Source organism: Corvus hawaiiensis, chromosome 1 (assembly GCF_020740725.1).
Source record: "Corvus hawaiiensis isolate bCorHaw1 chromosome 1, bCorHaw1.pri.cur, whole genome shotgun sequence".
NCBI lineage: Eukaryota > Metazoa > Chordata > Aves > Passeriformes > Corvidae > Corvus > Corvus hawaiiensis.
The window spans coordinates 21,543,348-21,567,141 of NC_063213.1; the positions used below are offsets into that span (position 1 = coordinate 21,543,348).

The 23,794-nt window shown below is 41.9% G+C and overlaps 2 protein-coding genes across 4 annotated transcripts; one reads left to right on the plus strand and one right to left on the minus strand.

Moving 5' to 3' along the window:
- The first annotated feature begins 10,131 nt into the window (after positions 1-10,131).
- Positions 10,132-12,810, plus strand: HSBP1L1 (heat shock factor binding protein 1 like 1). Of its 2 annotated transcripts, XM_048295877.1 has the most exons (4): positions 10,132-10,242; positions 10,361-10,427; positions 11,318-11,412; positions 12,359-12,810. In XM_048295877.1, exons 1-4 carry the CDS (start codon positions 10,198-10,200, stop codon positions 12,362-12,364), a joined length of 213 nt encoding a protein of 70 aa, XP_048151834.1. In that variant the 5' UTR covers positions 10,132-10,197; the 3' UTR covers positions 12,365-12,810. The 2 variants fall into 2 exon arrangements, with proteins under 2 accessions (XP_048151834.1, XP_048151824.1); XM_048295867.1 differs by lacking the exon at positions 12,359-12,810 and having other exon boundaries at positions 11,318-11,568.
- Positions 12,811-15,372: 2,562 nt separating this feature from the next.
- Positions 15,373-23,781, minus strand: TXNL4A (thioredoxin like 4A). 2 transcript variants are annotated; one of them, XM_048295841.1, is made up of 4 exons: positions 23,680-23,781; positions 23,341-23,514; positions 16,365-16,468; positions 15,373-15,653 (listed from the first exon to the last, which is right to left on the minus strand). In XM_048295841.1, exons 2-4 carry the CDS (start codon positions 23,491-23,493, stop codon positions 15,482-15,484), a joined length of 429 nt encoding a protein of 142 aa, XP_048151798.1. In that variant the 5' UTR covers positions 23,494-23,514; positions 23,680-23,781; the 3' UTR covers positions 15,373-15,481. The 2 variants fall into 2 exon arrangements, with proteins under 2 accessions (XP_048151798.1, XP_048151809.1); XM_048295852.1 differs by lacking the exon at positions 23,680-23,781 and adding an exon at positions 21,923-22,000 and having other exon boundaries at positions 23,341-23,429.
- Between the last annotated feature and the right edge of the window lie 13 nt (positions 23,782-23,794).

Sequence of the window (23,794 nt, forward strand, 5' to 3'; positions counted from 1 at the left end):
CAGAATGTATTTGTCAAAGACACTCTTGGAGTACCATCGTTATCAACATCCAAAACAGCCTCCTATGTAGATCAGGTGACCAGTGATAATGTTGAGACTTACCTTTCCTACAAGGAAGTAGCAGCTCTGCTACTTGAACAAAGCTCTGTTCCATTACACAGACCTGATAGTTTGACTGCCAAAGTTAAAAATACATTGCGGATGTTTTGAATTCTGATTTTTGGATGACAATTCTGAAGTTCCTGATTTCATCACATCTGACTCATTCAGAGAGAGTAGAACAATCCAATTATGTATAAACTGCATTGTTTAAACCATATTTTATTATTTAATGGCTCATATTTCATATATCATTTGTGCATTGTTACCATCAGGCAGTTATGCCAACTTCTTTCCATACTTTCCTTGGAGCCCTTAGCACATTATTTTTCCTTAAGCACAACAGTCTAAACAAACCTCAAGCTGCAAATAAGAGTAGCCCAGATTAGGAAGCCAATTTTTGTTCATGTAAATACAAGTATTTTGAGAAATCATGGAGAAGTGATCTTGAGAAAATAGGTATTTTGAAGTAATAGTTACCTGCATAGAAGAAACAGCCCAGGCTGGCACCAGATCTCCAGGTTAGCTTCCTGAATTATTCCAGGATGCTCTTAAGTCTATGCAATAACAAATTGTACACAATATTAAGATTCTAAAGTACTCAACTGGAAACAGACAACTGCCTTAACTTAGGTTGTTCTCCCTTACTTGAAACTGTAGAGGTAAAAACTCTGAATTATAGCACGTTTCTGTGTGAACACAGTCCAGTTTTGGTCACTGAAAAACGTCCTAGTTGTTCAGGAGTTAATCCATGGATGTAAGCTAAACTGACCAGTGACACCAGACACTGGGTAGAAGGAGGAATGACAGATTGGCTGAACTCCTTGGGCTGAGCAGCTGCCCAAAATCTTGTGCCAGTGCCAGGGAGAGACCCTTCAGGTCTCAGGATATTCTAAAAAGCCAGGGGCAGGTTTTTTGGTAGTGGTACCATCATGAGGTGCTTGCTGCTTCCAGCATAGCACCCTGCCCGGCACACGAACATCTAACCACAGCAGACCCAGAAAGACTCCAGTAGGAGAGTGTCCTGGAGGAAATTTATCTAAACTTGGGGTGATAACAGGTGATTGAAGAAAGTCTTGCATCATCAAGGAAAAGTTCCGCAACCTGCAGGTCTGAGTGCAGTCACATAAGAACGAGCCTTGTGAGGCTTCATATCAAAGTAGATTTCTTTATCTGGGAGATAAAGTAACTGGGAGACAGTAACTGAGAGGGAGCTCAGAAGGACCGTTCCCTTGGTGTAAAAGCGGAGCCTACCCTAGAAACACTACTGCTTCACTGCTAGACAGCAATCCTCTATTTCAAGTGAGGAGAAAAAGAACAGGTGCATTTATTTTTCCACACAGACTGGCAAAATTCCCCCATTTAAAAAAAACCACAAACCTTTAGTTGCTAGAACTACATTACCCATTCAGAAAAGAGAAGCAAAGTTTCACACCAGATCCTTGAAGACTAAATTAATCTTTTTAGGACATCTGCTGTAGGAGAATTGGAATTGATTATGTGAACAGCTCTAGTCACCTAGTTATGAACTAGCTTCTAGCAGTTAACATTTTGGTGACAAGGTAGTCCTCAAACCTCCAGACATAATGAGAACTTTTATTTATTTTAGATTAAGAAATCTGATAAGAAATGTTACTGTAGTATCTTTGGATATGGTTTAAGCAAGATGAAAATGGTGAACAGACATGGGATGTTTTCAAAGGGCTTTTAACGTTGATACAGGTAGTAAAAATTATTATATAAGGTTTAGTTTTTGCAAATAGGTCCACTGACTTATAAAAGTAAGCAGAGCCCCATTTCTACAGGTGACTCCATATGGCCATATTCCTGTCAGGATGACACTGGGACCAATAGGACACAAGAATGAACCACCCAATGGACCAGTTTCATGACAAGCCTTAGCTACCTCTACAGTTTTTTACAGGAGGAGGAGGAAGAGGAGGAGAAGGAGGAGGACAGCTGTTGGTGCTTCACTTGTAGTTACTGCAGTAGCAAAAATAGCAGATTGCTGCAAGTCTCCCAACTGCTGTTCTGTCGAGTGATTTTGAAAGGTAAGTATTAAAATTATTTTATATTCTACATTAGAGAAATGCTGTTGCACAGAAGCATGCCTAGCAAGTCCCTGCAAGACATAGGCCAAACTGCAGATAAGCTCTAAGTCACTCCTTGAACACATTGCACAATAAATATCGTCATAAGGATAAAGTGAATCCCTATGGTAACCAAATTCCCTTCAATTATCACATTGTAAATCTCATTCTACAACTACAGCCATGGGGAGATTAAAAAGAAATATTCACTGTACTGTTCATGAAACAAGTAAGTGGGTCTTAAGTGTCTTGAAATTGGCCATTCCTACAATAATGTATTATCACTAAATCAGCTGTCCTCTTCCCCACTGCATCTGGAGCCAGAAGTTACCTCTGGGCCCCTTCTAGCACTGGTGAGCCCCTGTTTTGGCAGCTGATGGAGAGAATCAAGCTAGCGTTAATAGGAGATGCAGTTTTATTGCACATCTTCACCACTTTTCCTTTCTCCTTCTGTGCCCGGCTTTGCAAACAGAACAGTGAATATCAGCATGAGTGGAACACCCTCTGCACTTTCAAGGAGGAGTTCTGACAAACATGCCCAAGCCTACAAGCCCATCCCTGGGCAGTAGTCACATGCTTTGCACTGAGGAGCAGGAACCAGGACCATGCAGGCTGATGATTAGACTCCTCTCTGTACTTGGACTGCTACCATCTCCACAGACAAGTGGAGAAAAAACACTAAAGCAAACATGCCAGAGCAGGAATCAGCCTGACAGCTGGCAGAGATACATGAACCCTTCTTCATTACAGCCATTACAGCTTTGTAAACAATGGGCGAAGTTCAGAGTGGGGAAATAACCAAACAGCAGTCCTGGTTCAACTTCTTACTGGAGTAATCAGCTACACAGGTAAGAAGCTGAACCAGGACTGCTTAACCCACAGCCTACCCTTCTGTCAAACTGGTCCAGCTGGTTACAATCATTTCTTCCCCACCTGCTCTTGGGATGCCTTTGGTGTGTCCCATGGCCTCAAGGTCACCTCAGCAGTTGGCTGCAGCAGAGATGCCCATAGGCAGCTCCCGATCCACCTGCACATCCTTGCCCATGTCCAACAACGCAGCCAGAAGTTCTCACCTCAACAACCTTCAGGAGCAGAGCTGCTTTCTCTTAAGAAAATATGTAATAGAGGGATGTCTCCACAGATAGGATCTGCACAGTGTGCCATGGGAAAATACCATGCAGGCTCCATTCATTGCTGAGCCAAAGCATGGTGCTCAGCATCAGAAGGGATATAAGGTCTATTAAAGATCCAGATTCCTCTCTTTATTCCATCTTATTAAAATGGCTATTTTATTAAGCCATTTTTTGTTGGACCTTTCTTGACGTGATGCCGAAAGAGCTCTGCACCATCTCCCTCTCTCATGGACTTCACCCCTCCCTGGGACAAAATGCTCACTAATTACAGGATCAATTGTGTTCTGAAAGAAGCTGCTGATACTGGAGAGTGAGCTGGGAAAGTGTAGTGTGGTGGGTTGATCCTAGGCAGCAGAGAAGCCCCCACTGCCACTTGCTCACTCACTTCTTCCTGCAGGATAAGGGAGAAAATCAGCAGGGTGAAACCATGGGAAAAACACTTATGGCTTGACATAAAAGTCTAGTAGTGAATAAAAAGAACAAAAATAAGTGATGCAAAGGCAACCACTCACCACCTCCCACTAACAGACTGATGCCCAGCCAGTCTCCAAGCAACAGCTACTTTGGAAGAAACTTCCTGGTTTTATTGCTGAGTGTGATGCTGTGGATCCAGTGTGTCCCTTTTATCAGCTGGGTCAACTGTCCTGGCTGCTTCCCCTCTCACCCTCTTGCACAGCCCCAGCCTGTTTGCTCATGGGGGAGGGCAGGGTGAGAAACAGAGGCAGCCTTGATGCTGTGCAACACAGTTTGGTGACAGCTAAAACACTGGTGTGCTGCCAGCGCTGTTTTGGTCACAAATCAAACACAGCACCATATGGGCCACTGTGGAAAAAGCTAGCTCCATCTTAGCCAGAGCCAACACAGGGCATGAAATGCAATTTCGGAAATCCTTAAGCTGGCTTTATCACTGAACAAGTGAGGGTGCAAATGCAGTGTCTAAAGTGTCAGGAGAACTATCCCTAGCCTGCTCTGATTCATTTTCTCTCACTTTTGATGAAGCTGTGGCGTAAATAAGAAGCAGAGAGAGAAAAGAAAAATGACAGAGAAACTACAGCTCTTCATCATGATTCAAAATACCACCAGGTGACCTGGAGTCAGTAGCATTACAGCACCCTGTAAACTGTTTTTTCTTTCTCTGTTCTAGGACAAGGACAAAGTGCTTCTGGTGGCATTTACACATTGTAGCACACACCTGGCTTGTTTCTGTTAGATAAGCTCAACATCTCTGGTACACTTAAGAACAGAACAAAACTAAACTCATGCTCTCCTTACCATGAGCAAAGAGTGCAAAATGGGGGAAAACCCCCAAAGACCAACTTATTGCAAGAGTAATACCTGAATCGAAGATACTTTAGATGAGACAGACACAAACACTGCAGACTGATTTTTCTGAAACCCCAAGGAGCTGCAGTTGTAGGTGTTTTTGATCAATACAGCATCTATCCCAGAGAGAAAATTAACATTCTCATGTGTCCTCTGAGGCCCTCTGACTAACCCTAAAAAGTGGGAGCAGCCTTGGGGGCCCATGCCACTGCACCTCTTCCCCAGTTGTGGAAGGCCAAGTCTCCAGCACTCTTCTGCTCAGCTGACACTTGTGCTACCTATGCTGGCAGTGTTCCTTGGCACCCTCTGGCCCCTCTATGTCCTTGTAATTTCAGACACCTTTTGCCAGGCATGCTTGGAATATGCATCCAAATGTCTCCTGCTGGCAAACACCATGTGGAACACTAAATGGAGCCAAGGCAGGAGGGCCTCCTACAGCAACCAAGTGGCATAAAATATCTGTCATAACTCTGAGCACCTCCCCTCTGCCACAAATACCTCACAGAAGAAGCAGGCAGGCCACTGCCAGTCAAGGTTTCAGTCTTAAGGGCATATTTGCAAAAGATCTTTGTTTCAGATAAGAAAGGGCAAGCTTTTTCTCCCAACAAAAAAAAGCCGAAGAATCAAATTACCACACTCTTGGCTTTTTTTATTACTGTCATTGCTCACTGACTCACATCTTGCTGTTAGAGCATGTGTCCTACACCCGATGTTCCTCAGTGTTATTACCCATATTTGCCCTAATCCATTAATCTTTTATGCAACCATACTAAGTGCTTTCCACTAATTCAGGGTGAATTTAAGCTGCCTGTACCAGAAAATACTCCAGTTGCCTTCTCTGAGAAAAATTGTCTCTGAAGCTGCAAGAAAACATTAGCATAAGTGCAGCTTGGTCACAGGAAACTTCACCCACAGTTCTTTACACCTTCTGGAAATGCAAAATGGGCATTTTCCAATGAACCAGTCCCTCCTTTGCCCAGCTTCCAACCTCTGCAGCACAGGCTCTCTTTATCAAATATTTTAGAAAAATGCTCTTTCCATCACACACCGCACCACGTCGTGTATAATCTCTGTGCACAAAATGCACATTCTGCTCTGGGCCATGAGGTCCCTGGGAGAGAGCCACACCAGGCTGTGGGATCTGAACAGGTGAGGTCAGTTCCCTGTCCTTGTGCCACAGGGGCTGCCCGTCCTGCCCTCATGGCAGAGCCTTGCCTGTTACACACTGCATTTTCTTCGAGAAAGCTCCTCTGTGCACGGGTAAGGAGCAAGGCCACGGGGTGGTTTGAACACAGCCCCCGTGAACACAGCCATTTACATCAGATGCAGTGTCAGGTGCCAGCAGCAGGCCACCAGGCCAGAGAAACACACCCTGCCCCCCTACCACCGGGGACAAACACCTCCAGCTCCCTCCTGCAGCCTTTCAGGGGGGGAACTGTGTGGTGAATATTCCTTCACCCTCACTATCCAAAGACAATGGAGCAAGGCTGGAGCACAAAAAAGCATAGGAAGCAACATCTCTTACCAGCCACGTCTGGGAAACACAGCTGGAGATTTCTGGATCACCACATAATAATTCAGTCAACAGCAGCTAGGCAGATGATTTCACAGAGCCATGAATTACATGCAGCTCTTCACAGAGCCAAGGGATGCCACCACCACCCACCACGCCAGCCTCTGTAGTCACCTTTCTGCTGCTCCTGCATTTATCCCCGGTGCAAAACACTTACAGGGAAAACTACACCCTGTGTTCTGTTACAGCTGCTTAGCAAGACATGATGCCCACAGCACACACTGAACTTCTGATCAAGATTATCCTTAACCCTGTCAGCTTTCTTTCTGAAGAAACTTGCAGAAAGGGGCTGACTGGAAAATTTCACAATAAGGGAATTTGTGAGCAGCAGTCCCAAAACAGAACACTTTTATTAAAGGCAGAGCACCTCCATCAGGGATCAGGTTTCCCAACGGCTGGAATTACCCTTTTCTCTTCAAAGATACAGAACCTGAAATTTGAACCACGAGTAAACACCCAGGCTTTTAATATTCACCTCAAATGACTTTGTCTTTCAAAGAAGCACCAGCTGTCAGACACCACTGACCCTAATGCCTTTTCCCCGGCCTGAGGCATTTGCATTTCACTCACCATGTCCCTCCATGCTTTTAAATAACAACTTGTTACTTCTACTGATGTTACCATATGAAAGGAAAGCGATGCCTTCCCCAGGAAGTACTCCAGTGGAACAAGCTTTCAGTGAACTGCATTATGCCCAGTCAAGAGATGGGGTAAATGTTAAAGTTTGCTGCAAGAACTATCAGCGCCATTTAGGATTGCTGCATATAAAAGCTGATGACCTAGCAAAGCCAGACAGTTGTTTCTGCACATTGTGTCCCTCTGAATCACGACTGCAAAATGACACAAGAGAAGCTTGTGTCAGGGAAGGATCAAGCGAAGCATGACTCAAAGACCCAGCCCAACAATTTGTTAGCAAAAGCACCATGATTGTGGTGCAGGTACTAACTTGTACCTAGCCCTTTTCTCTTCAGAGAAAACTTTTCATATTGACCATGCCTCTACCAGGAAAAAAAAAGCGCAAACCCACAAAATTTGCAGTGCCATTTGCATCCTGCCTTCTGATCTGCAGCCAAACAAGCTGCCATGTTGGCCCAGGAACACTTGCCTCCTTGTCTCCGTCCAGGAGTAAATTTCCTGTTTTCTTTCTTACCACACAGGTAGTATTTGGCTTCTCTTTGAGACGTGCTCTCTCTGACCTCACCTCTATTCCAAAGCAACCCTGAGCCAGACGTGCTTGGAGTACGTGACCAGAGGATTCCTTACCCCTGGTATATAAAATCTTATTTGTCAGCAAAGAGGAGGGAAAGGGACTCCATGTAACATCCAAACAGCAAGAGTAATGCATTTCCACAACAGTTTTTCTATCTCTCCGCACCACAGGCTTTTATAGCATGGCAGTGAACTTGGAGCTTAGGTCTTATAAATGTTTAAACATGTTTTTATTTCCTATCCTGCTACCCTGACTTCTCCTTCCAGCCATGGAGGGACTGGAATTCTGGAATTTCCCTAGGAAAAAGCAAAGGAAACATGTTTCGGATACCATTTAAGCACACACTGTGAAGAGTTCACAGCACAGGTCTGCAATACTGAAATAGGATGGAAGCAGATGGCACCTCAGCCTCGAGGTCACCCTATTTTTTATTTTTACTTCGTGTTCAAGAAGACAGATTTAGACTGAAAGTGTCTAAAGTCTAAGCTTTTTACAGAAAGAAAGTAGCATAGAGCATATTTTGGCATGGAAAAATAATTTATGTTGTCAAATCTTCTTTTTTGCTCCTTTCTCAAACGCCCTCAGGACCTGTTTTTGTACTCATTGCCAAAATGAACTTCTTGTTATCCTTTTAGTAAATTAAGCATTCTTATTGCAGTAAATACTCTTATGAGCACTGGTGGTTTACTGGTTCTCAGCTAACCCTCTGCTTTTGAAACAAAATGAAAGGGTCTTTGCTCAGCTTCCCTTAGCCCATGGGTGCATGCCCAACATAGACTATGCTTTTAAAATATGGCTCATCTTACATCCCCAGATTTCAGACCCTGGAAATGTATGCAACTGCTCAGCTCTGAACTTCTAAACCCTCTGAGAAGGGAGAGACTAGAGGACAGCAGAGCAAAAGCAAGCATGCTAGTTCTATTATAAATAAACTCATTGTTAAGCAAACTCTGTTTCGTCTTGCCATTTGTCTCTTCTATTCTTAGGCTTTCTGAACTTTGGAACTTTCCATGACCACTTTTAGATTTAAAGACACTTCCACTTTTATTTCATAAACCCAGCTGTGCACTATTGGGCTAATTCAGCTCCAGATCTGAACTAAGAGGGCCATTTACATCAGCTGCCGAGCCCACAAAGTAAAAGAACCAGACCTTTGAAAGGGGAAATGCACGATGAAATATTTCCTTCAGTCTCTTTCACACTTTTAATTGCCTGTCCTTTGCTGTGCCAGCTGGATACTATATTTTTTTTGTTCTGACCACACTGACCTACCTCACGAAAATGAGGAGCTAATTACAGAAAGCCTTTATCAAGTTATGCTTGTTTTCAGTTGAACTCTAACCTGGCCATTGCTAAAATGTGGCGCCACAAAGATGTAGATGCGGAATTCCTGTGAATTGGTTGTCTGTATAATGCTTGCTCCTCTGCATTTCCAGCTGGTTCTTTATCCTTGCAAGCTCTTCACTACAAATAGGACTCTATGGATTTGTTCAAGATAACTGGGCACAAGCAGACAGAGCTGCTTCTACTGCCTCTGGGTGAAAATACTGCTGCGTGAGAGAGAAGCTTTTGTAGCTCTTCTGGAAGGAGGGAAAACCAGGAAGACTATGGCTGTTATCAGAAGTAAAAATGCAAAAGCACTACAGCTCTGCTACCTAGCCCTAAAGGAAAGATTTATTACCGACAAATAAACAGGTAAGAAGCACCAATTGTTCCTTATTATGCAACAGAACAAAAAGTCTATGTGGTTGAAGCTAGTGGCTACATACAAAAGTAAACCCTATCTACATGTATAACATGGTTTGAATTGTTTTATGTAGAAGCTTTCTAGAGCAGTAACACTGTTAGAACACTCAAGCTTTGCAACACTTGCTTGATTTTTCTTTTTACAACACAGACAACCTGCAAGAGTGGGAAGATAAGGCTGTAGAGAGAAGCCACAATTACGGGAAGCAGGTAGCAATGCAGAAGTTGGCTTTGATGCCAGAATTTCACCTCAGAGATTAAGACACCCTCACAAATGAGGTGGGGAAGGTCAAGAAGGAAAGCAATTAAGTTTGTTAAGAAAGATTCTAAGTGGTAGGCTTACAGCAACTGAAGTCATTCCTAACTCACAAGTTTCTTGTGGATGAAGACATATTTGGCGTATCTAGCATATGTAATTACGCAAAGTAATTGACTAAGGTAATTTATTGCCCAACAGTGATATGCTCCTAACCATACAGACATAGTAAACTGAAAACCTCTTCATTTACATCAGACAACAGTCCCAGCATCCAGGTCATCTGCACAAACGAGAAGACACCTCTGTAATAGCTGCACCAGGAGCTTTTTACACTGTGCAGCCCAAAAGCCAGGATGACCTAGACGGTGGTACGGCTGCAAGAGGCACTGTGTGACTCTTGCTGATGCTTTTGGTGTTGTCTCGCTCGACACTGCAGTGCAAGGAACTTCTACCACTCCATCTCACAAAACTAATTACACGGGGAAAAGGAAGAAAACCTTTAAAAAAAAATTAAAATAAATAAATAAAAAGTAAGGCCTCTGAAGATCAAACCTCGACATCCTTATTTAGTTACTGCCGGGAGGAATGACGAATTCTTCGGCAAATAAAGGACTGGTAGTTAGGGACTCCCCGGCTCCCTGCGGAGCGCGGCGCGGCCTCTCCCGCCGGCCTGGCGGTGCGGGCGGGGCCGTGCGCTCGCTGCCCGCCCCGGCGCGCCCGCGGAGGCGGGCAGGGGGTGGGGGCTGCAGCCGGAGCCGGAGCCGATGGCAGCCGCCGACCCGCCGGGAGCTGAGGAGCTGCCACAGCTGGTGAGCGAGACTGGCTCCGGGGCGGGAGCGGGGCCGGGCTGGGTGCCCTGGCCGCAGGGCTCCTGTACGGCCGGGGCCTCTGCCTTCTGCTTCCCCTGTCTTTATTTCCCCCTCGCAGGCGGAAAATCTGCTCTGCCGGCTGCAGGAGAATTTTCAGGCTCTGACGGAGAAGTTAACGCTGAGAAATATCCTCTTTGGAATGTGGGGTACCCGCCCCGCTGCAGATATTTCGGATCCTGTGGCTGGGGCCCCCTGCGCGCTGATGGATGCGGGCGGGCTCTTTGCTTCTAACAGCAGGATGGGCTTCTTTCTTAAACATCAGATTAGCGTATAATGAGTGACGTGGCTAAACACCTATGACGTAAAGACACCTGACTTCCCCCCCCACCTGTTTATATATCTAAGAAGGAAATCCTAAAAAATGTTTCACTACAAGTAGCAAGGTAGGCTCTGTGCAGCAATTCTGGCTTTCAAGTAAAATAGGCATCGAATTATGTGTAAAGGTTCTGAAGGTGCATTTAAAAAAGCATCCATCCTCAAAAATGCAACTCAAACCAGCCACGGTTTAAAAGCAGCTGTTGGCCTGAGTGTGACAAGGTGAGCCCTCAAAAGGAGAAGATCAGACCTGAAGGGGCTCTGAGCTTTCTCATTACATGTACTTACAGAAACTACCTCTGCTTTCTGAAGCATTTACTAAATTCTTTTCCAGAAACTTGACCTTTCAGGAAGCAGCTGCTTCCTGAATAATGTTTTAGTGGCACTCATACTCTGATTATTTAGGTTAACTGCATCGTATCACCTAAAATAGTTCCTCAGAAAGAAAACAACCTCTTACACAGTTCACTCACGGGTATTTGCAAAGGCTTTTGATACTAAGAATTTGAATGCTTATCTGTCACAAGAGAATGTGGGATTGTATTCCAACAATACCACCTTGTGCATGCTTCATCTTGCATTAAACGTGAACAAGTAAGAGGCTGGCACATCTGGAAGAAAGCTGCTTGTTCTTACAGAAGAATAAGCCTGTAAAATTATAGAACTCTTATTTAAAAATAAGTTATCTTTAACTTTTTACTGGAAGAAATGGGCGAGCGCATCAATGACCTTGAGAAGTGTGTTGCTGACCTGATGACAGAGGCTGGGGTAGAAAACAGCGATGAAGAGTTGAGAGTAAAGACATTTACTTAAGTTTTTCTGTATTTTATATATTTCCACTTAGTTTTGAGTGATGGGCGGCAACTTGCATGAAAACAGTGTTTACATATTTATTGTACCTGCATTTTCTTGGATTTGAAAGTGTACTTTTTAAAAACATATTTAAAATTATCTTGGAATTTTTTTTTGCCAAGGGCCAAAGAATGCAACCATTTTTACAAAAGAAAAACTGTATCTTGCTGCCTCTGTTCCAGCTGAGTGCCATATACAAGGGGGGGAGTGCTAACTCACCTCAATGGTGTAAACTGAGGCTGTCCATTCACAGTGAAATGTGTGTGGCTTAAAGTGCTCCTGCCCACCATTCCTGTCCCTCAGGCATGCTAACCTAGCTGAGGATTCTCGCTGGTACAAATTTACGTACATCTGCTGTTAAACCTGCTGCAGTGTCACAGTGTGGCTGGGAGCACACCTCTCACATGCACTCATCCCAAACACAGCAGTAAATTATAGTCAAACACTTTATAGTATAAAATCATGCTACATTTCAGGATTGTATGCTGGATTTTATAACAGTCTGTTGCAGATGCCAACTCCCCCCCTGATGGATGCCTGACTCTGTGCTCTTAGTATTTATGAGGCAGCACTGCTTCCGTGTTCTGTGGATGCAAGTGATGTTGTCTTCCTGTTGTTGCACACTTTCCTGATTTAAATTGAGACACATCAATTATTCTTGTCATTTAAATCACTTCCCAGTGAAAGATGGGAATGTCTGTAAATATTCTGAAGTAATTTAGGTATCTATTCATTCTGATGCCTTTTGTATAAGCTATGCAATAATTTTCAGAAACACAGAAAGACAATCCACAAAGATGTGTTTAACTGTACAGAGATCTTCCTATCTCCACGCTGAATCACATTCATGAATAAATCACTAACCTACTTATTCACTGTATCTTTGCAGCACTGAAATGAAGATGTGTTCAAGGAAGATTAAAAGCAGAACAGCACTGCACTGACTCCAAGATTTTACAGTCAAGTATCACACATTGACAAAAAATGTTAAGGGAAAATAAACATGTTTGCACCGTGTTGTGGATACTAAAGTGCTAGGAGCAGAGGAATTTTCCAGCTGCTGCAGCATCCTGTGAAGTTGTTCTTTCTCATGCAAGCTAGCTGAGAAACAGTTTTAGGTTTTTGTAAACCAAGGTTTTATCTCACAGGTGCAAACTTGTTTTCCAGCTCTTGTTTTGGTACACTGGAGAAAATATTTTGAATGGGTGTTATAGCATTCTGCCAATCACCCTGAGAGGTGGATGGTCAAGTGACCAATGGGGTCACGCCACCCTTGCGAACAAGGCTATATAAGCTGATTTATATAATTAAATACAGCCATTTTGGCCACTTATCCTGAAACTGGACTCGTGTCGTTTTTTGCCGTTCTCAGTACAACAGCAACACCATGTCATCACAGAATCTTGAAACTTTTTTTTTTTAATTATTGCCCCAGGAATAAAGTAGAAAGCTGTGTTTGTTCATCTAAGCGGGGCACTGTATTTCCTGGAGCTGAGAAAGAACTCTTAGTTTCAGAGAAGGCAAAGCCACTATTTTGGATAGAAAACTATATCCTATATAGTGAACTTACCCAATCACAAGCCTTTTGAATGTATGAAAATGTATTTATTGCAATTTTACAATAATAATATTTGTTTCCTTTTTAACTTAAATGTTCTTAGAATAAACCATTCTGTACTAAAAAAATGGCAGTCTTTGTAGACTTCAACTGCTTGGTTGTTGATCTTTTCACAAGACCACCCAAGGCTGTGCACACCGGTGCAGGTAGCATCACCCAGGTATTTATATTGTGACAATTTCAGTTCTTTAATGTTAGCTGTTTTGATGAAAGAAGTTTATTTTAAAAACCTGGAGATAGATGAGGAATTCTAGTTACCAAGTGTGTCCAGAAGAAATTGATAGTCAGAAAACAGGACATCTGCACTAACTTTAAAGTGTTTGTACTCCAAAACATTGGCACTCTTTGCAGGAAAGACTTAGTTTGAAATGTAATGGGAACCTTTTACTGTAAATGCAGGCACTGAAGCACTGCCAGGTTAACAGAATACCTCAGATAACGAGGGAGAAATGCTTCTGTTACAGCCTTCATTAATATCAAGAAATCATTCCTATTAATGCTTTAGTCAGTGTAGACTTGCACGCGCTGTCAGACTGGGGGCAGAGGTTGGAGGACAGGCTGGAGAAATGGGCCAGCAGGACCTTGATGAAGTTCAAAGGCAAATGCCAAGCTGGGTGGGTGTGAGGGGCTGGCTGGCACTGCTTTGCAGGAATGGGGTCTGGTGGAAAGGCTGACTGACTGAGCAGGGTGCCCGGGCTGCAAGGGCTGCAGCAACTCACTGGTCAGTATTAGCACAAGTTGGGCCAGCAAATCCATTCACCCCACTGGGAGACCGCACCCACAATAGTCTGTCAATTTGGGGGCCCCCCAGTTCAAGAGAGACAGTGGTGTGAGGGAGGTAAAACAGAGCCACCAAGATACGGTGGAGTACAGCAGATACAAGATTTGAGAGAAGTCTGTTAGTTCGGCCTTAAGGAACAACCGTGGCTTTGTGCTGCCAACCACTGTCCCAGGGCAGAGCATGGGGAACAGACACTTGCTGAAGGTGCTGTACACCAGTTACTCAAGGCAAGCTGAAACACAGAAAATTCCCATTAGATGCAAGAAACACCTTTTTCAACTATGAAGGTGCTGAAACAGCAGAACAGGTCTTCCAGAAAGGCTGAGGAATCGCCATCCTTACAGAATATGGAATCATCAAGGTTGGAAGACACCTTGAAGATCATCTAATCCAACCAAGATACTCAACACTGGACACAATCCTGGGCAACCTGACCATGTGGAACTGACTATTCCTGGGAGACTGATGGTCCCTTCCAATATAAATTATTCCAAAATTAATAATCACTCTAAACCAGATTAACTTCAGCAGAAATTGAGACCCTTTTACTTCCTTGACACTTTCTAAGTCCTCTAAAACACTTGGTAGTAGAAGTAAATTCTACATTGTCTTGTAGCAAACTGGATTTCTCCTTTCTGGAGAAAGAAGTTTGCCTGGCTTGGTTTTAATTAATCTGCAAATATGCATGTATCAGTTCAAAAAACAAACTCCCACACAACACAAACTCCATTACCATAAAAGTTGTCAGAAATGCAAATGGAAATTTCAAAAGCTATGCCACAGTGGAATCCAATCCAAGTCTCCCAAGTACCTGTGCATTTTGGTGTACCCTTAGACAAACTGGAGGTCAAGTGACAGCACGGCTTGTGGTTTCCTCAGCTACTGTCTGCAGCCAGCTCCAGAACTGCAATTATGCTTGGGCACTGCAGAAGTCACCAAGTGTTTCAAAGTGTGAGTACACAACCACCATGGAAAAGGGGTCCGGCACCACAAGTCCATTAAGCTGATGGGGGTGTGATGATGTGCAAAGTCATGGGAGATGTTTTCTCTGAGCTTTGCTAAATATTAATAAATGCACCGTGTTTATTCACATTTTTAGTGGATACATGGGACTAGTATGATATGCAAGGAAATCCTGACAAAAGTAAGAAGTCTTCATCTTCAACATTACAATTTGCATCCAATTACACCTGTCTTCATTCTCAAATTTAATTAGCTGAAAAAAATTAAGGTAAATAATTGGCACACACTATATTCTTTCAAAAAAGCTGTAGTATAGTTTTCCCAGATATTTGTGTAATGAAAGCAAACAAAACCAGTTGAAATGTTTTTCTGCAAACAGGCTGTGTACCAAAATACATAATACCAAAAGGACAACAAAGGATAAAGTCTTTAAAAAATAAAACCCCAAAATTCAGCTACAGTCAAGACAGTTCCAGGCTTTGAGTCTTCTACTTTTCAAATAGAACTCAAATCTTTTAAATAATTCAAATTATGCTCAAAATTCAAGGACTTGTAGGGTTTTTTCTTTTAATATACATATATGTACACACATACACAGAAATAAATTTAAGTGGACATAGGATTAGGAAAAAAGGCAGCCCAAAGAAACATCAATATCTGTATTTAGTGGAATAATCTTTTGGCGATACCACCAAACCTCGACCTTTGCGGGCTCCTCTATAAACAGTTTCTATAATGTCAATCATCTCCTGCTTATCTTCCATTGCCCAGTTGATCTTGTTGTTATTACCTGTACCTAAATCAATCATGATGTGTTTGTTCCTTTAAGGAGAAAGAACAACAAAAAACCCAAGTTAATATGGTATTCAGAATTACTGTGGTTTCAGAAAGAAACCTCCTTTCCCCCCCAAAATGCTTTGTAGGATCAAAGGAAGCCCTTATAACATAGAGAGGCTTGCAAAACAAGCATTAAAGGAAGAGTATCCACTCCTCTCACTCAAGCTGACATTTTACTGCCAATTTTTAAAGCAAGAATAAGGACTCCAAACATGGCCCCAAAATGGCTACTCAGTGCAATTATCCTTCAGCATACTCCTTATTGTTTGTTTTTCTTTCCCACTACTGTCTATCTCCAGAGACACTTCCATGCTTGTCAGTAGAACATTTTATCTCATCAATGTAGAAACCCTAACTCCAAAAAAACCTTATTACTTCTGATTTATCTTGAAAGCAAGTTTGGCAAGCTTGACTGCTGTATTACTACAGTATTCTCTACAGGAAGTTTGAGATTTAAAACTAAGAATGGACAATAAACCCAGTTTCCTCTATCACTAGTTTGCGCTCTATTATCAAACACTGTTACCAGGCTAATTGGAAAACAAGCTATTTTCCTATTTAATCAGTTTTCTCTTTTGTAGAGCAATGAAAACATAGGCATCAGCGTGCTACTATACATTTGGAAATGATCTGCTGAGACACTGTATTTGACAAACAGAAAGTTTAAATGAGTTACATTCTAGAACCATCACATACCTGAAGAAAAACATGACAGTACAGGGATCATACAACTCGTACATCTTATTGAAGTCCGGTACTTCAGTGATGTCCACCAGATAAATAACAGCAAAGTTTTTAACCTAAGCAAAAGAAAACAGGAAATACAAAAGTGATTATTTGATATCAGTGATTAAAAGACATAAGCTTTCATTTTTAATCAGTGATATTACTGATTAAAAGACATAAGCTTTCATTACTGTAACATTTATTTTCCAAATTATTAAGTCATAAAATCACAATAAACAGCCTTGCTTTTATTTTTAACCACAACAACCAATTAACATGGAAAATATTTTTAAATATGCCAAGAAGCTCATTTCACATCCAGTGTCAACTGGAAAGATACTATGCTAAATCAACATCCAGAGAAACAAATGCCCTTTATATAGAACTGAGAACTCACAGTGACATGCACAGCTCTAAACAAGAAGAGTAACTGCTTTGTGCAAGCCAAACTGACACATTTTGCCTCTGTCATCAGCTGCTTATAGACTTCAGAGAATTAATGATCTACAATGCCCTGGTGCCTGCCTCCAAGCATTTTTCCCCTTCTATAACATCCAGTTTGTCTAACAAGACTCATTAAATGGAAATGAAACTTTTAATTTAAGAACTGGTAGCTTTTTTTGAGAGGTGCAAAGCTAAAACTTAAAAGTGTAATTGCTAAAGAAATAAGACCTTGATGAGAAGCTATCGTCTGGACAATTCTGGTAAAACCAGCTTTCATTTTGCAGAGTTACTCAGTTAGATGCACAAGAATCCCTCCCCTCTAGTGTGACAGTCAGTGCCTTCATTCCTGCAAGAAAACGACCTCGCACTTTTGTTTCCTAGACATAGCATACTTGTCATTAAGCGGAATTAGGGGAAGTTTTGGTTTCTTAACTTAGCTCATACATGCACAGTAGAAATTAACACACTCACACATATTAAGTTCTAAGTCAGAACTCACCCAAATTGCACAAACCTTTAACTGTAAGGTATATTATCAAATGCTCATGCACTACACCATGAGTGCACAATTGCGCCTCCACATCCTTAGTTACATGCTAACACAATTTTGGTCCCTCCCATTTGACTGCCCAGAATTACTAGCCAGAGGTTAACACTTGTGGTCTAAGATCTATGACAAACTCACTGTTCATGACAGTACTGCCCACTTGTTAATTTTGCTATCAAAAGTCTGGAAATGCTATGATGAGTATAATATCTGACTGATGGAACACTTTTTTATTTTAGTTCACAGAGCAGGATTAGTGTGTATGAGGAAAAATACGATACATTGTGTAGCCTGTATGTAGACATCCTGGCAGGCACATTAACTGAGAAAGTATGGAGATGTTTATTTACAAAAAAACACTCAGAAGAGCAGAGTAAATAAATTTTTATGGACTTCTGCTTCAAGACAGTTTCGAAATTATAAAAAATAATCACACTTCAAGAATGTAAGTAAGTATTACTATCAAAGAAAGTAAAATCTCTTCTGGAGTGAAACAGCATTTAAAGTTTTTACTGTGCTTTTATGGAGCCAGTTATAGTCCTAGATTCAGTAAATATTCTAATGAAAACATCTCATTTAAGCCATGTTCTAAATCAGGCCAGAGGTAAAAGCCTTGTAAACTAAATTAGTCATAATATCAAACTCTCTGAAGGGATCCTCCATTTCAATTTTACATTAAAGACTTCTAAGAAGCTTAATGGGATGTTCAGAGTCAACATAATTTAGCTGAGAAGTGACTGAAGTTACTTCCTGGTGAGCCCTGGTAGGCAAAAGACAGTTGTGGGGGTTTTGGTCCTTTTTTTAGAAAACGAAACACCTGAGGAGCCCTTTTCATTTTATCCTATCATTACTTCTTCCACCCTGCTGGCATTTTTAGCATCAGCAGCACACCTTCACCACATGGGGAAATTTCTACAACATGTTCAGCAATTTTGACAGAGCACACAATCTTTGAACAATTACTTAATTTGGAGCTTAGAAAATTATTTTAAGGTAAACCTTGCATTAATAAAACATTCTTGGGACCTGTTTTGTTCGATGAAAGATTAGTCCAAGGAGATTTAGATGTTGCCACTCCAAAAGCACTCCTAAACCAAAATTTTACTTTCAAGAACCCTGTACTCCAGGCAGTACTGGAACAAAAAAACCTTTTAAAGTTAGTTTGACATTATATGCATTTTATTTAGTTCAGCTGTTGCAGAACCAGAAATGCTTGTCACTAGCAGTGATCATCAACAGCCTAGAATTTCATACAAGAGAAACAGACTATACAAGCATTAAGTTGTTATATAAATCTTACTAAAATTAGGACTGGATCACTCAAATCACTTTTGCACAGCACATGTGCAAGTCATCACCATAATCCAAGCATCCAAGACATTAATTAAATCTTCCTTCTCTCCAACCTACTTTTCTAGAAGTGAAATTGATGACAGTCACCTGCTGAAAAGCTCCTATGAAGTCTAAAGCAGACCTTAAAGGTGGACTCAAGTTTGAATACAAAACTTTAAAAGTGGCTCTATTCTTTACCCCTCACTTTCCTAATTTCAAGTCTGGCAAGATCACTACTCCAAAACGAGTTACCGTGCAAGCACACCGAATGAGGGTGTGCTTTGTTGAGTTTGGACACTGGCTGCCAAGGACAGCAGCAGGAGATTGGGCTTCAGGCCTAAGGAGGGACTAGATAAACACATGGAGAGGGTGATGCAGAAGAACTGCAGTGGCCTATTTAATGTTAAGGGGCTCTGCCAGGCTAGGCAAGCTTGTCACCAAGAGACATTTTATTTCAACACGAGACAAGCTTTGCAGAATTACTCAAATGTCTCTTTTTGCCAAGTATTGACCAGTTTTAGAGCCTGAAGAAACAGTTCCAGTCTCAGACACAATATTGGAGCCAAGACAGCAGCAGTACAGAGCAGCATCTGAGCCAGCTTCACATGCAGCCAGCTCTAATTCACAAAGCTTGAGCTTAGGCTTCAATTTAAGCAAAAGCAATTCAAGTATTTACGGATTCAGACTGCTCTCGATGTGCATGGTTTGTGGAGACAAACCAGAGGTTGACCTCTCCCCATTGGGACGTGAATCCATTGCTCAGACAGAGCTGTCAGTTCAAAACCTACATTCCTGTACAAAACAGGCTTTGCTACCCTGTCAAGGCAGTGGTTGCTAGCAAGTTTTCTTTCTGACTTGTGAGTTGTAACTAAAGATACAGTATGGAGACCTCAGAACAAGAATAAAATGGAACTCTGAGCAAGCAAACCCCCCTAAATACAAGCAGTTGCAGTTGTTACAAGGGAGACTACGCTGAGTTTGTTAGTACAAACCAAAATTTTACTGTAAAGACAATATGATAAAAACCTTGTGGTATTTTAGAAGTTGAACATATAATAACACAAGTTTATTCTGAAAGTGCTTAACCTCATAACATACACTAAATACAGTAAATTTGTTGCAGTAAGTCAACTGCTTTCTGAAGAAAAACAAAATCAAAACTCTAGTGAGAGACTTCATTTTGGACAGCACCTCACTTTTGCAACAACTGAAGATAAAAACATTTTCAGAGACAGGTATTAACTATTTCTGACACTCCTGACTTCCTTTATCTATCTTTCAATTCAAAACTTTCTCTGCCTTACCAGGCCATTGGAGCTGCTGTTCATGGGTACAGGGTAGAGTAGGAAACTTAAGTCAAACAGCAGCATGGATTCAGAATTTTATGACTTGCTTTCACAGGTTGAGCTTCAATTTTGCTGGTTGTTTTCCCCCTTCTCCCCAATGATGGTAGCTTCAAAAATCAACCTAATAATCTACATTACTGAGCACACATGTAGAAAACCCAGAAGTACACTACTGCCTAGCCACAGTTACAGGCTGTTTTAATACTTCACAGAACTGGATCTGCCTGAGGACTACTATGAAATCTCTAAACTGAATGGCTCAAGACTATAAAGCAGAGGAATCTATAGGACTTTTAACATCAGATAAAGACTCTATCCTATCTTCATGAAGATCACACACTTTTCTAGTAAACAGGAAACACAGATGTAGGAAAAATCATAGGGCATAGGACTCATTTGTCCTCTGAAGTTGTCCCCCCAACTTTCTTCATTAACAATATCCTTTTAAAAATAAATAAATGCATTCCTACAACATGAGATTGACACAGAAATATGATTCATGACTAGGATGAATAACAAAAATCACGAAGTTTCTTGAAATTTCTGTCAGAGGTAAGTAATACTCCTCTTTTTTTTTAGTTAAGATTTCAGCTGCCTTTGAAAAGCAAACCTTACAGCCCAAATATATAAGGAAATCTGAAACAAGATCTAAGATTCCATCTTCTTATCTTCCTAACCAGCTTCTAGACAATGGGTTTTTTCTGTTTAGAAGAACAGAACAGTTCTTTATGGACAAGAAACTCGCAGGAAAAAAATACAGGAACTGAGACTAGCTTTTGCAACAAATCACTCGAGTTGAGGGTGGCTGGCAGACTTGCATTACTGACCTGAACAGAGCAAGTACAAACTTGAAAGTCTGTACCAGCAATATTTATTTTAATTTTTTTTCTTGCTAATTATGTTGTAAGTTTAGATGATAAATTTCTAGGGCAAAAGAGAACATTATACTGTCAAGAGCGATACTTACAGCGAATAATTTTGAAAACTACAGACATCAGTAAATGGATTAACTTTGCTCAACTTTTAATTACAAACACCAGTAGCTAAAATAGCAATATGCTTTTTTCTATAGGTACCTCTTTCCCTGTCTCACCTTCTTTTCCTCTCTCGCTTTTCATGTAACCTTAGCAGAAATGCAAAGGCACAACTCATGTTTGAGGAAAGGCCAGAAGCTATTCACATTTCTGATTATGGTTAAATAAATGCACAACGTTTGAACAATTCTCCCTAATTCACACTCATCCAATACAACAGTTATCTGATTTACACTATTCAGTTTTAGATAAAACATTTCTTAAACAAGGTGTATTAATTTAGTGAACCAATCACTGTATTTCAGGGGATAGGTTTTTATGAGTTTCCTTTAAAGAAAAGAAAGAAGTGTATTTTTAGAAAAGGTCTTTAAGACAAAATTTGTGAAACTCAATTCTTGTTTCAATCAATGTTTGATTGAAACCCTGACAAAGCAAAAAAACCTAGTATCTTACAATTGTGATTTGTTTTGACATTCAGTGAAACCTTCCTTCTTTTTCATGTAACACTGGGGAAAAAACCCAGTAAACTGCAAGTGGAGTACATTTCAGTGGAAATAATCGACTTTGTACTTTCATACAGCATTCTAGTTTATTTTTCCCCAAAATGATTCAAGCAGAAAAAAGCCCTGTTTTCCTGTCATAAAGTACAGGAAACTCAAAAACATACATCCCAAAAACATGCTGCAGTCTAAAAGAATATTGCACCAGGATAACGAATGTAAAATATGGCTACACTGTCTTCAAATGTAGCCTGCAATTACAGCACGTTAACATTCTGTATTATTCTCTAGTATAAACACCTGTACAATTGGAACTTTTACTCACTCTTTAAAACAGCAGAGATCCAAACATGGCTTGTAAGCAAGAGGATGAGGTAGGATCTCCCCCTTTAATTTGCCATTTCTGCAGAGGGAGATTTTTAAATAAGAAGTTACTTTGTTCTTTCTTCCCCCAGTCACCCCTAGCTGCCAGCAGGTCTGCCAAACTGCCAAGCATCCTGCCACAAGTCCATACTAACAGTATCTGAGAATAACACTCCCACCAGGCTGAATACAAAACAACTGAATTAAAACATGTCACAACTCTTTACTGCATTCTAATATGTTAGAATCTATTAACACTTGGCTGTGGGTAGAGATCTTTCATTGTGGGGATTTTCAAGACACAAGTTAATTTAATTAAAAAAAACTTTAGAAGACAAAGGAGCGCACGACAAAAACAACTCCATGTCAAGCTATGCAGCATGCACAGAATTTTATATGAAGGCAGCGAAATTGTGGATGTTCCATTCCTGGCAGTGTTCAAGGCCAGGTTGGATGGGGCCCTGAACAACCTGATCTAGTGTATGACAGAGCAGGAGAGTTGGAATGAGATGATCTTTAAGGTCCCTTCCAACCCAAACCTTTCTATGATTTCTATGATAGCTGGCACCTTTTCCTACCCAAGTTACTATTTCTGATTCACATTTTTTTGCTTCTTTCTTGATGTGGTTCAGTTAAAGAGCTGTCAATATTCTACGTCTATTGCTACGCAAAACCTTTAGCAAATATATGAAAAGGTCAATTATAGTTGATTGTGTATTTTAACAGTCTAATTTTTCCCGCATATGTATCTTTCTTAAGCAAGTGACCAGCTGTTGGTAATCATTCCGTTTCCATCTGAAAACAGCTTTGGAGTCTGGCTCTTAAAATTTAATTCAGTCCATGCAAATCAGTGGAATGCTACTGGTCTCCACGCATAACATCAGTGACAGATTAATGTCACTGATAGATTAATCAGAATAATATCAATGACAGATTAATCAACACCATCCTGCATATTTTTAGTACTTCACCATTTTCAAGAGCCAAAATGAAAGTAACTTTCCAAGTTATTCAAATGGAAGCCTGAAGGACTACACATTTCCACTGTAAAGTGAGAGTGCTGCGTTACGTGGAGCCGCAGCTGCCCTACCACCGAGCATTGTTTCTGCCTGAATGCCGATGCTCATTCAGTGACGGGTTATCAACAGGCAGCAACCTCGATTTCTGAACATCTGCGATGCTCTTTTCGCCTCCCAGAACACTGCAAACATCAGGGCAGTCAGTGACTTTAGGAGACGCTCGTGAAAGCAAACCACACAGCTTCCCCGCTGCCTCCTAAAGCTAGGATACCTGTGCAGAACCCCAGTTATAACCTGCCCCAGGCTCCAAGCAAGCCACGGGGAACACTGAGCGCAGAAAGAACCGAAAGCTCCTGTTTACCTTCTCGGCGATGCTATACAGGACCTCATCCATCTTCATGCACGTGGGGTCCCAGTCGTGCCCGAAGCGGATGACCACGACCCGGTCCTCCTCCGACAGGATGGCCTGGTCCACCTGCCACCCATTGTGCAAGTGCGGTAGCATGTACGACATCCTGGCGGCTGGCTGGCGAGCCTGCGGGACGACAGGGATGCCCCTGGAGCCGACAGTCCGCCCTGCCTGCCCTCCCCCCCGCGCCGCCCCCCGCCCGCCCCCTCCCAGGACCCTCCCGGGGCGCCGGCGGGCACCGACCGCCAGCACCGAGCCCCGCCCGGCCCGCCCGGCCCGTCCCCAGCGCACCCCGCGGGCGTCCTTCCCTCAGAGACACGGGGCGGCGGCAGCGCCGGGAAGGGCGGGAAGCGGAAGGGAGGGCAGGGAATGCGCGCGCGCGGGGACATACGCGCTTCCGGCACAG